The sequence below is a fragment of the Gekko japonicus genome, unplaced genomic scaffold, assembly GCF_001447785.1.
Source record: "Gekko japonicus isolate JY-2015 unplaced genomic scaffold, Gekko_japonicus_V1.1 scaffold4483, whole genome shotgun sequence".
Taxonomy (NCBI): domain Eukaryota; kingdom Metazoa; phylum Chordata; class Lepidosauria; order Squamata; family Gekkonidae; genus Gekko; species Gekko japonicus.
Window position 1 is genome coordinate 67101 of NW_015166574.1, and position 13311 is coordinate 80411.

General features: G+C 47.5%; 1 protein-coding gene across 1 annotated transcript in view; it reads left to right on the plus strand.

Moving 5' to 3' along the window:
- Nucleotides 1-13017, plus strand: part of FPGS (folylpolyglutamate synthase) — a 46826-nt gene extending 33809 nt beyond the window's left edge. Inside the window, exons 13-16 of the mRNA XM_015412366.1 lie at nucleotides 3717-3867; nucleotides 5444-5519; nucleotides 11191-11257; nucleotides 11452-13017. Of these exons, the coding sequence (XP_015267852.1) occupies nucleotides 3717-3867; nucleotides 5444-5519; nucleotides 11191-11257; nucleotides 11452-11888 (731 nt within the window). The 3' untranslated portion in view covers nucleotides 11889-13017. The remainder of the gene's footprint in view (nucleotides 1-3716; nucleotides 3868-5443; nucleotides 5520-11190; nucleotides 11258-11451) is intronic.
- Nucleotides 13018-13311: the final 294 nt, after the last annotated feature.

Sequence of the window (13311 nt, forward strand, 5' to 3'; positions counted from 1 at the left end):
ATCACTTGCCCCAGACCGAGAGTTCCTATCTATACCTTGTGGCTAATAGCCACTGATGGACCTCTGCTCCATGTGTTTATCCAAGTCCCTCTTGAAGCCGTCCATGCTTGTAGCCACTGCTACCTCTTCTGGCAGTGAATTCCATGTGTTAATCACTCTTTGAGTGAAGAAGGACTTCCTTTGGGTGAAGAAGGACTTCCCAGTCATTGATGGGTATGAAGTGTCATGTCTTCACTTAGCAGACATCACTCTGCAAACCACAACCAGAAACTCCTCAATTTGAAATAAGCTTTGCCAGCCAGGTTTTTTCTCTGGAGCCGCCTGAACTGTCAAATTGGTGAAAAGCGGAGCTGAAAGAAAAAGCCGAGAAGCATCTCTGGACCAATGCTCCCTCTAAGCGATGGAGTCCTGTGAGCAAAGATTCTGCCTTGTGAGCTACTGGCATGAAAGCTGCGAGCGGGCGGTTTGGCTGCTGCATCAATTAGTTTGCTCTGGAGCCCATCCCTTCCTGAGCTAAGACAAGAATGTGTGAGCCGGAGGCTAAAAAACTGTGAGCTAGCTCGCACTAACTCAGCTTAGAGGGAACCCTGCTCTGGACCCTGGTGCAGATTGAAGAAAACCTTGGTTAGATGCAGTTTCTCAATTTTTAAGGCAGAGCACAAATCTTGCTGTCTTTGTGTCTTTAAAACAAGTAGCCACAGACTGACGCAGCTCTGAAGTTGACGAATGCGGGAGGGGTGGCAGCTGCCAAGTCAAAGCTGTGGACTCTGCTCCTGCCCCCGTCAACAGGAGGTTGTTTGTCTGCACGCCAGCTCTCTTGCCCTCTCTCTTTGGCTGCCCCTGCTGAGGGGTCTTAACCCCTCAAGGCTTGGCATCTTCTGACATTCCAACAGATTTATCAGCCCATCATTGGATTGGCTACTCTCCCTGAGGGTTTGACCCCGTATCTGTTGTGTTATATGTGTGAAAGGGGAATCCAATAATTGGCATATCTTCCACTCCTCAACGCTTTGGAGTTTTGTTTTGTTTTTAATTTATGAAGGAAAACTTAAGTAGCTTCTAGTTCCTGTGCTGCTGAATTTGGACTTTTTGCACCAGGGACAAAAGCCTTTATCACTTATCCAGTTCTTAAGGCAGCGGTAACGATATGTTAGACAACATCAGATCCTTCGCAGTCATTAAATCGGCTCCATCTAGGCCTCCTGTTTTCCCAGCGCCGGCTTCTTGCCCCTGAGGAACTGAAGAGCAGGAGGAAAAAATTCCCTCCACATAGTGATTCTCTAGGGATTTCCCTACTCTCTATGGTAAAACACTGTAGAGATGGGGGGAGGCAGTCCAAGGCATCGCCCGAAGTGGCCTCAGATTCCCCCTAAACTCCCCCCTCCCCAGGCACCGCCTTCTAAATCTCCCAGCATTTGCTGAGGCCGTCTTGGGAACCCGAGGGCCATCCTGCCTCCAGCTGTGAAAAGACAGCAGATTTTAAGTCTCACACCACTGCTGAAAGATGTGCAGGAAGAGAAATCCATTGATAGCTATGAGCCGGGACAGTAAATGGATCCTCCACATCCAGGGGCTGTAAACCGCTGAATGCAAGTGATAGAGGAGGCCGCACCCATGGGAGATGTTGCCGTCCATGCCTTGTTGATCTGCCCTTCAGGGGCATGTTGTAGAACAGGATGATGGACTAGCTGGACCCCCCAGTCTGATCCAGAAGGGCACCTCTTTTGGTACAGGCCTTGCCTTGGCTCCCAGGGGAGGGCAGGCAATGACGGGAGTCCGTTTGGACAGGGGGGGAGGGTGCACCAGCGACGGCCAGGCCTTCCAGGAACTGCACAAGGTCTGTTGACGGTGATTAGCCAAGATAGCGAAACGGAGCCTCCACCTTCAGAGGCAGCATACCTCCAAACACAGTCGGTTAAGGACAAGCAGCAGGGAGGTGGTGAATTCAGTGTTCCCCCTAAGCAGAGTGAGTGTGAGCTAGCGCACAGTTTTTTAGCCTCTGGCTCACACATTTTTGTCTTAGCTCAGGAAGGCTGGCTCCGGAGCAAACTAATCTATGCAGTAGCCAAATCGTTCGCTCACAACTTTAATGCCAGTAGCTCACAAAGGAGAATATTTGCTCATAAGACTCCACAGCTTAGAGGGAGCATCATTGGTGGTGATGTTGTAATATTCCCAGAAAGCAGCTCTTTGTCCTCTGTTGGAAACAAAACAGAGCTGTTTTGGGTCTGGATGCGACGGAGGCAGCTCTTCTCGCCACCTCCTCTCCAGCTGAGCCAAGGCGGGTGGCTGCCAATGGGACTGCCCCTTTTCTCAGGGGGAGAGGCACCAGCTTTGGCACTCGCTCCCTGGGCTTCTGGCACTATGGCTCTTGGCCATATAGGTGCCGGGGAAAGGTGGCCTCTGCACTCCTCTGTTTAGGTACCTCCTTTTTTTGCGTCCTTTAAAAAAAAATCTATGCCTTTTGTTGCTGTTGGACTCATTTATGTCTTTGGTTTTACTGACCCCTTTCGCTGTCTTGTGTTCTTGGAAGACTTGATGCTGAACAGCAGAGTAGGTTTTAAAACGTAAATGAACGCATTTTTGAATTGCACACCCTTGTGATGAAATCAAGAGATCGGCCGAGTAGATGAAGGCCTGTTTTTCTTGCCCTCTGTGCCCTAGAGAGATTTAATAACTGGTGTTTCGAGATGCTGAAAGTCAGATTGCTCTTTCTCTTTGTTTCAGATGGCTTTGGTGCAACTTCAGACCTGTTTCACACTCAGCACAGAGATGTAAAATTTCTGGAAATTTTGAAGCTCGGGAAAAAACCCGTTTTTTCCCCTTTTCCCCCCGGAAAAAAACGGAAATTTTTGGAAAAATTGAAAAAAACATGCTACTTTAGCACTTCTTTTTTTTCTTTTCCAGATTGAAAGTCATTCTGTTACTTTAGGAACATAAAATATGACTATGGACATTTTTACTTGGCATGAAATTATCACAACTAGCATATTAAAAATAGAGTGTATCCAAACAATTATTACAAACAGAATAGCCACCCACATGCAAAAACAAAACTGAAACCTTTTTCTTTTCTTGTGACAACAGCACCTCCTAAAGGAAGAAATGCATCTTGTTCTTGCATTGGAGAGTTCAGTTTGTAACCTAGGACTTGCCTCAGTGCACAGAAATTAGATCAATCTGATACCACACATATTTTTTAGAAATGATTTGGAAAATATTTGAACACCTTGTCTTAAAATATTTTATTCATCATGTTCAAATAAAATGTTCCATGATCAATCTTTCCCCTTTCCTTTCCTTTTTTCAATTTTTCCAATTTTTCGGGAAAAAACAAAAAAAGCTTCAGGGAAAAAACGCCTTTTTCCCGAATTTTTCCGTTTTTTTTTTCCCAGGCCTTCACATCTCTAAGCACAGTACAGTCCCGTTAAGTTTGCAGCACATCCTCTATCCCCCTAAGTGCAGACTTGGGACCTCCACGTTATGCCCTGAAATCCCTTTTCACCTGCCCCCCCCCCTTTTTGAGGGGGGGCTGTGGAACACACAATTTAAGATTAAGAGTTCTGACAAACTCCAAAGCTTACGTGCCCTGTTGTGATTTTTTTAAACAAACACGGTTCTAATATAAAGGGAGGGGTATTCTGCAGTTTTTTGGGTTTGGGGGATGAAGGGCGGGGGGAAGCGGCTCAGCTGACCTTTGCTTCTGTCCCCCCCAGGCCTCCAGGCGGCGGAGTGGCTCGGACGCAACCAAGTGCTGCATCACGGCCCTTTGACATGGTACATCGATGGCGCCCACACCACCAGCAGCATCCAGGCCTGCGTGCGCTGGTTTCGCCAGGCTGCCCTCAATGAGGAGAAACCCACAGAGTAAGGGGCAGAGGGGCGGGTGCGCCTTTCCGTCTCGTGACCCCGGGCTGGGTGTGGAAACTGTATTTAGGGACCTTTTTCAGAGTTTAGATATACCCAAGTTGTGTGATGAATCCAAACGTATGCTAAATTAGCACGATACATAAGGGGCTCGGGGCGACAGTGCAAAGGCAGCAGGATCAAGCAATGATTGATGGTGCAAAGGAGGTCAGAGTTTGATCTGTGCCTGACTGGGAACCTTTTTCTGTGCTGCCTTGAATTCTGTGACGGAAGGAGGCAGGGGCTGTATGGGGCGGGGCTGTAGTCCAATTGGGAGAGCAGCTGTCCGACATGCAGAAGGTCCCAGGTTCAGTCCCGGCCACCTCCAGTTAAAAGGCTCAGTCATAAAGTCACGTGGCCGGGGGTCGTTTCGTAGAAGAAGAGGTGCAGGAGCTCGTTAGCATAACTCATTTGCATATGCCACATCCCCTGACATCACCAGAAGTGTGTCAGAAGGCAACACCCACGGCTCAGGCTCCACTGGACTGTTTTGGATTGCTAGCTATTGGGGGGGAACATGCAGATCTGCCCTCGCAGAGGAGGGAGAGCTTGTACCTGAATAAAACTTGGTCTTAAAGGTGCCACTGGACTGTTTTGGATTGCTAGCTATGGGGGGGGGGAATGCACAGATGTGCCCTCACAGAGGAGGGAGAGCTTGTACCTGAAGGCAGGCTGGGGGGGGACTCTGCAATTTATCTGGCGTGGCCCGACTGAGGGCTGCTGGGGGCAGGGGGCGGGGCTTGTTGCATGTGCCTGCCCCCGGGCTCCTTACTGCTGGAGCTCCGCTCCTGTGCACTCCCGCAGGAAATGACCCCCCTGCACGTGGCCCTGACCTAGACGGCCCAGGCTAGCCCGGTCTCAGCAGATCTCAGAAGCTAAGCAGGCTCGGCCCCGGTTAGTACTTGGATGGAAGACCACCCAGGGAGTCCAGGGTCGCTACACAGAAGCAGGCAACAGGGAACCACCTCTGTTTGTCTCTTGCGTTCGTGTGTTCAAGAGAGGTGGGGTGCAAATGAAGGCTCAGCATCTCTCCCTGGACCTCAGGAAAGGGCCCGATTCGTGGAGGGCGGGGGTCAATGAGCGGCCGTCTAGCCGTGATAAGTGGGCATCATGTTTAGAGGCAGCATAGAGTGAGTAGCAAGAGGACATCTTTGTGGACCGTTTCTGGGCATTCTGAAGGCCGACCGCTGCTGGAAACAGGATACTGAGCTAAGTGGCCTTTGATTGGGATCCTGCAAGGCCGTTTTCCGGATGCTGTTGGGTCTGAGTGCATTGAGTTGGGGGGTTGATGGGGGTCCCGTCCAATGCTCCTTCTTAGCTGTGGAGTCTTCTGAGCAAAAATTCTACTTGGTGAGCTACCGGCATTAAAGTTGTGAGCGAGCAGTTTGGCTACTGCATCAATCAGTTTGCTCTGGAGCCATCCCTTCCTGAGCTGAGACAAAAATGTGTGAGCTGGAGGCTAAAAAAACTGTGAACTGGCTCACTCTAACCCAGCTTAGAGGGAACACTGGTCCTGTCTCTCTTCTTGCCTTTGCAGTGGCTCTGAGGTCCGAGTGCTGCTCTTCAATGTGACCGGCGACCGGGACACCGCTGCTCTCCTGAAGCTGCTGCTGGTGAGGCTTGGCCCTGGCCCACGTGACCGAGGATGGCGCCGTGGCAGCTCTGGCGTGAGAGCGGGGGGGGAGGGTCCCGCGGCAGCTGCCCCCTGGACTGAAGAATGCCCCGTCCCCCACTCTGGCCTGTCCCGTAGGTTCTGTAACCCCCAAGTGCCCACGATCAAATAGAAAGGGGGACGCCATCTTTGGGATTGTGAGCGTGTCAGCACTGTGCTTCCAAAGGTCTCTTATTTGGCAACCTGCTAGTCCAAGGCTGTACTGATTTGTGTGGTAAACGGAGGTCATGTTTTCTTCGATATTTAACTTGACAGAAGACACAGAGGGAGATGAGCGACAGGGTTTATTTAATAGAAATTGAAGTATTTAATGGTGTAACTGTTATTGGGTAATTCAGGAGGGTCGCTGTGTTGTTCTGAAGCAGCAGGACAAAGTTTGAGTCCAGCGGCACCTTTTAAGACCAACAAAGTTGTGTTCAAGATAATAAGCTTTCGTCTGCATTCCGTGTTAATTACTCTCAATATTCCGCAATGAAGAAGAGTACGTCTGCCCATCAGTCTCCAGTTTTATTTCTTTCCTTCACTTTGTTCCCCCCCCCCCGAATTAAACCCAAATAAATGGTAACTATATAAATATAAACTTATTATTCCTGTTTGGTCCTTGAATCCGTTAAACATCTTCCACGACAGGGTTTATTTAACAGAAATTGAAGTATTTAATGGCGTAACTGTTATGTGTGGGTAATTCAGATGGGTGGCCGTGTTGTTCTGAAGCAGCAGGACAAAGTTTGAGTCCAGCGGCACCTTTAAGACCAACAAAGTTGTGTTCAAGATAATAAGCTTTCGTCTGCATTCCGTGTTAATTACTCTCAATATTCCGCAATGAAGAAGAGTACGTCTGCCCATCAGTCTCCAGTTTTATTTCTTTCCTTCACTTTGTTCCCCCCCCCCCGAATTAAACCCAAATAAATGGTAACTATATAAATATAAACTTATTATTCCTGTTTGGTCCTTGAATCCGTTAAACATCTTCCATTATGTTGTGTGCTAATTTGCTGCTCACCTTCTCCCTATTTGTATAGACTGGTAACTTCCATTTCAGTGTATCTGAGGATGTGCGCAGGCACACGAAAAGCTTATACCTGGAATAGAACTTTGTTGGTCTTCGAGGTGCCACTGGACTCCAACTTTGTTCTGTTACGTGTGGATGACGTCAGTACATAAAGTACAGCTAGCTTTCAAGTAGTAAATCAGCCCTGAAAGGATATTTGATTCCCCTTTCTTCGGACAGGTTTACCTCAGCAGGTCTTTTCCCACATAGATCACCTTTCCACAGAGTCTATACACACCAGTTAGGAATGATGGGCTCTGAACAGGGTGATTATTTGCCACACTGAAAATAAGGTTTCTTCTCTACGCTGATCCCCATGCCTTAACCAAAAGACAAATAAAAACCTGGCTAAGCTGATGCTCCAGTGCAGAGCCATGAAATCCAGAGCCAGTTTGGTGTAGTGGTTAAGTGTGCGGACTCTAATCTGGGAGAACCGGGTTTGATTCCCCACTCTTCCCAGGCTTCAATTGCCTGACAATCGCTTGTATTGGAACGAAGCCTAAATTGCAAAGATTAGTTCAGAGCCCTGGAGGAGAGGCAGGACTTTTAAGGGTGATTACTACAGGGCCTCCACTGCCGCAAGATGAAATGCCTTTACATTTTGCTGCCTGGTGTCGCCGGCCATGCACTAGTTCCTCTTTACTCACCTGGGAAGGAAGAGCACTGTTAAATGGACAGAAGTGCTGAGTCTGAATCGATGTAAGAGAACAGAAGATATGCCTGGGAGTGGGAGCAAACGGTCTGTGGATATGTCAAGGGTGCTGTCCTGATTGGGGGCAGATGGGGGGGGAGAAAGAGCTCCAGATCACCAGTTAACCTCCCTCCTCCCCTCCACCCCTGCTTCTGGGCTGCAGAAAGCAGGGGCAGTGTGCGGATGCTGTGGTCTGGTCACTGCCACCACCCTATTTTCCGTATGTTTCTAGGGCTGGATAAGTGAAGCTCTGTGAATCGATGTAAAAAAGTAGAAGAGATGCCTGGGAGTGGGAGCAAACGGTTTGTGGATATGTCAAGGGTGCTGTGCTGATTGGGGACAGATGGGGAGGGGGAAGAAAGAGCTCCGGATCACCAGTTAACCTCCCTCCTCCCCTCCGATGCAATTTAAATCATGGTTTTCTACATAAAGGCTCATTCCCAATCAATCAATCTAATTTATTGCTGCAGGAGCCAGTAAAAAAGGCTCATTCTTACTGGCCTTAATATTTACAACCCAGATGAAGGTTTCATTTTAGTATAATAACTTTTCAGGTTAGTTTTAGTCATATCAGAAAATTAATGATTGGTTATTTACCACTTGAAATAGATCATTATGTAATCATTGCAAGGTGAACTATCTCCAGTTTTAATAGGTTGTTAATAATTCATAGTTGGACAATTTTTCTGCTGTACTTTATTGGAAGGAGAAAAATAACCATTAATAATAACTATTTAAATTGTTTTATCTAACTAAAGCAGTAACATTGTATAGCATATATATTCTTGTATCTGTGTAAACATCCATGATCTCACAAAGATATCAAGATTCCTGGAGTATTCTGCTCAAGAGGTTTCACTTTCTTTTGTACTCCTTGCCCCTATCTCCTCACTCTTAGCCCTTAACATCTCCTCCTTATCCAGTCCTATTCCACCCCACACAATCTTATATTCATTGAACCTCTTGATAAGAGATTCTGCGTGCATAGATTTGAAGAGGATCAATAAGACTGCGGTCTCTTAATTTTATAACATGTGAAGAAGAGTTGTGCTGTCTCTGCAGATACAAATTCACAGTTTTGAGAGCTGCCAAACCAAGCATCTCTGATAATATCTTTTAGATAGAAAAATTGTCCAGTAATCTTACAGAAACCTCTGGAAGAGCATGACATTGTGAATGGATTAATGGAACTCATTAAACCTTGCGTGCATATACAGCCTCATGCTACATAATTAAAAACTAATCCTTATTTCATGATGAATAACCTTCGGACTATAATGTATTTTAAATAGAAAACTATCTTTAGATAGATTTTTCCTCAGAAAGCATTTTATCAAAACCAATTTTTTAAAAATGTTTTTATCCACCCTGCATCTATGTATAGCAGCCTCCCAAAGATGTGCATAACATCCCATAATCTTGAGGCCAAAAAGATGTTGTGAATTACATAACTATATACATTCTCACTGACAAGCAAGGAAACCAGCAGAAAAGGAAGTCTAAAATGCACCAGACTAGCCCCACCCTGCACTTCTCTGTCCCGTGATTTTCAGTTTAAAGGCAAAATTAGGTACTTTTGTCTCTTGGCTCGTACCCATTCCCAGCCCACTGAAATTGGGGGGGGGGGTAATTAGAAATGACAAATGCTTTCCTTCCGCCTTGGTGGCAGGATTTGTTTTAAAAAATCTATGCCACTTGCTTTTGTGAACTGGGTGCTAGGAAGCAAAGCATGAACTAGAGTGTGGTCTCAGGGTCTTGCACCCGGAAACAAAGGCCGCCTGCTCCTGTCCTGAAAGTGTGTGATCCAACATATCTGCAGTGCAGTTTCCTGATTCTGTTAAACCAGCTGTGAGGGCAGGCATGTGTTTTTAAATAGGATGTGTGAAGCTGTTCTGGTTTCATTTATCTTGCGTTTATCTTAACTTTTGTTTCAACTCTTTTAACTTTTGTTTCAACGCTTGCATTTTTTTTTTCTCTTCATTTTTTTCTCTCTCTGTGTTGCGTGGAGAGGTTCTTATGACATTGAATTAATCTGCTTTTTCTATGACTAGGCTACAAGTGATCCTGGGTGATCTTTATATGAAGGAAAGGATATAGCATGTTAAGTAAGCATAAATGATCAGGATAACTTATCCAAAAACAAAAACAAAACTTGCAGAGAGCCTATTAGACAGAGTAGTGCCATCGTTCAGTGGGAACAGCAGCCACGTCCTGGGTTTTAGGGCATCACAAGTGGGGACTTGCAGGAAACCTGTGGGGAGTGGCTATTCCATTCCTCCCACCTTTGCTTCCTCCCCTCTCCTCCTCCTCCTCCATGTCTCTCACTTTCTGCTTCCTACCACCCGTTCTCTTACTCTCTACAAAAAAGCCCTGTCTCCTTTCTATCCATGAGGATACACTCACAAAGATGTCAAGATTTCTGGAGTAGTCTGCTCAAGAAGTTTCACTTTCATTTGTACTTCTTGCCCCTCCTCGCGCTTAGCTCTTAACATCCCCTCCTTATCCAGACCTATTCCACCCCACACAATCTTGTATTCATTAAACTTCTTGGACCTTAGCACTTAAGAGATAACGCAGGGGTTGATTCTGTGTGCATACATTTGCAGAGGACCAATCGGACCGAGGTCTGTATGTTTATTTTTTAACATTTTTCCTGTGAAGGAGAGGCACGTGATCTCTGCAGACACAAATTCAGTTTTGAGAACTGTAAAACCAAGCATCTGTGGTCATACCTTCTAGATAGAAAAACTGCCCAGTAATCTTACAGCAACCTCTGGAAGAGCATGACGTTATGAATGGATGGATGGAATTCATTTACCAAAAAATTTAAACATTCCATGAGTCATTAAAGTCCTCATGCAACATAATTAAAAACTAATCCTTATTTCATGATGAATAACCTTTGGACTATAATATATCTTAAACAGAAAACTAGATAGATTTTTCCTCAAAAAGCATTTTATTTTAAAAATCCAAATTAAATTAAAATTTAAAAATCCAATTTAAATTTTAAAAATCTGATTTTTATCCACCCTGATATAAGTAGATCAAACAATTTGGGAGGCATTTGCTAGTTTGATATTCCAATGAATTCAAAAATAGGGCAGCCTTCAATATTTTTTGGGTAGTTGAGCCACATGTAGTATAATTTCAGAGGTGTCAGATACCATCTATTCAATCTTATATGAAGATTCTTTAGTGCTCTGAGAGGGCTTGGTAAATGTTTGTGCCCGTTCTTGCTCACTATGAGTTACGTTAATCTCTTTTGGCCATTTCCAAAGTGTACATGGAACATTTATTCCAAACTTGATCTCACACATTTTTATAGAGCAGGGAACTGTTGCCTTTGCTATTTTAGTGGCCTATCAGAAATCAGTTTTTTCAAAGAAGGTTAATGACCCAGAGAGACTGTTCATTATAACTGGAGTTAGAATGAATATTGCACTTGGAGATGTTGGAACCGGAATATTTTGTTGTTGTCTGCTAGATCCTGAAGTTTAGTTTTTCTCTTTTAAAGAATTGTGTTCAGTTACTTTGCTCAATCTGTTGATTAATCTTCTTTTCAATTGTTAAAGATCCGGGGGGGGTGGATTTTGCTTTTTGGCCAATAAATATTCCCACTGATGATATACCAGTGGTGATTGACCTTCGCCCTTGATCCCATGTGCTAAAAGGTTAGGTGCGTACTTTTAATACATTGAGGAGCATTGAGATACAAGATTTCCCTTCCCACTCACACGTGCCGTAGTCTGAACTGCTGCGGTCCAAGACAAGGCCTTGCTGTGTGCGTTTCTGCACACTTGAGCCAACGCTGTGATTGTATTTCCGAGCTGCTTTCCAGAAATCTGACGTTCCTGTTTCTCTTTCCAGCCATGCCAGTTCGACTATGCCGTTTTCTGCCCCAATTTCACTGAAGTGTCTACTGCGGGGAATGCAGGTCAGTGGGAGAACCGGTGTGTGTGTGTGTGTGTGTTGATCTGCATGCTAAAACTGTCACATGGTATCAGGCCGATGACCCATCGGGCTCAAGGGTCCATCCTAGTTGCCGGCTGTCCCTGAGTGCCGTTCGTGTGGAGCTGGGAGGGCAGGACCCTGGCCCCGTTGTGACTTCTCCTTGGCTCCCTCTTGCAGACCAACAGAACTTCAACGTGACACTGGAGAACGTCTTGACGCGCTGCCTGCAGAACCAGAGCTATTGGAATCGCCTGATGGAGGCCAAAGTGAGCCAAGACCCTTGGCTGTCCCCTGCTGCGGAGGTGGAAGGGGTAGGCGGTTGGATGAAGCCGGCCCCCCTGCACGGGTCCCTGCTCTTCATGCCTCCCTCTGCTCGCCCGCTGAATTCCAACTCCTTGGTTTTCCCGTGCATCTCCCACGCCCTGCAATGGATCACTCAGGGCAGGGACCTGCACTTCCAAGCCCCGGCCTCCAGAGGGCTCCACCCCCACCCCGTGGCCAGCAGCGGTGCCGTCCTGCTCAAGGAGGCGGCCACCATCCGGGTCCTGGTGACGGGCAGCTTGCACTTGGTGGGCGGAGTCTTGAAGCTGCTGGATCAGTCGCTCTCGCAGTAGGGGGCGCCGCTGGGCTCCCCTCCCAGGGCCGCGTCTGCCGTCTACTTGAAATGTCCTTGGATGCAGGAGAGCAACTGGTTGTGGGTGTGCCTCTGAGATCGCGATGGCACCTGCAGACAGGTTGGCTCCCCGAGGCTCCTTCTGGCTTCTTCCAAGACCACAGGATCCTTCCTTCCCCCCCCCCCCAAAGGACCTGGGGAAGGTGGTCTGGCATCTGAACCGGGTGGGGCCGTGCTCCCCTCGCATGCATCCTAAGAAAGACCTGCCTGCCTTTTGCGGCCAAGGTTTCCTCGCCAGCACTGAGGGTTCTCTCTGCCGCTGCTCGGACTTCGGGGCTCTCTCCCCCTTCCTCATAGGGCTGCTCCATAAGCCCCTCCCCCCGTCAGTCAGACCCCTCCTCGACCTGAGCCAGAGCAACAGATGATCTCGTTGGTTGCAGGCAGTGGCGCCTTCCAAGTCTGAGCCAACGTGAGACGGGCTGGGAGCTTTTAACTGACAACTCGAGATGTGCCTTTTAACTTGCCCACTCGCCTCTCTCTCCTTTGCCAGCTCCCGTCTCCTCCTTGTTTGTCGTCTTCTGCCATTTCGTCGGGGTGTGGGAAGGCTGGCGGCTTGTTCTCCGGAGGTCTTTCCCGCCAGCTCTTTTGTCTTGCCTTCTTGTTTCCCTTGCCCTTTTCCATGGCTTTCTGAGGCAAACGGGCTGTGCTTTCTGGGAGAATCGCACGGAAGAGCAGAGGTACGAATAGTCTGCAAGTTTACAGTGCGGTTGTTCCCCACGCGGGCCGGAGCTGCAGACAGCCCTGGTCTCTGAGCCACGCAACTGATGTGCAGCGTTCTGGCCTGCATAGCGTCTGTACAGCTGCTCTCCCACTGCAGGTATGGGGTGTTCTGGCGACTCAGGTGCCTTTGCCTTTCAGGGGACAACGGACGCACCTCCGGCAGAGTGCTGAATGCGGGGTGCTTTATGGTTGGGAGGAGCTTCTGGTTTCAGAAACATCCCTCTTGAGTTTCAGGGGCCAATAGAGGGTTGGTTTCGTTTAACAGCGGCCACCATGTGGTGCGTTGGCAGCGGTTGGCTTTATAGGTGCAGCTGAAATTTTCATTTCTCCATCCTTCTTCCCACTCCTGACTCCCCTTGCTGGAACTTCGGTACCTTTGGAGGATGTCTATGGATGACTCCTCCTGTTCACAGGGCAGGAGATGCAGCACAAAAATCTGGGAGGGGGAAAGAAGCTACTTTTTCTAGTATGCCTGGTGGTGGGGGTGGTGGACTCCTCAGTGTCCTCAATTTTAAAGTTTTTTTGAAAAAATCCTGATTCAAGTGTGCCGCACCCACAGGACTGTACCGCCTCTTAAGTGTACTGAAGTGAGGGGGCTTAAAGGTGGACCCCTCATGCCTAAGAGGGCGTTGCTGTCCTAACCT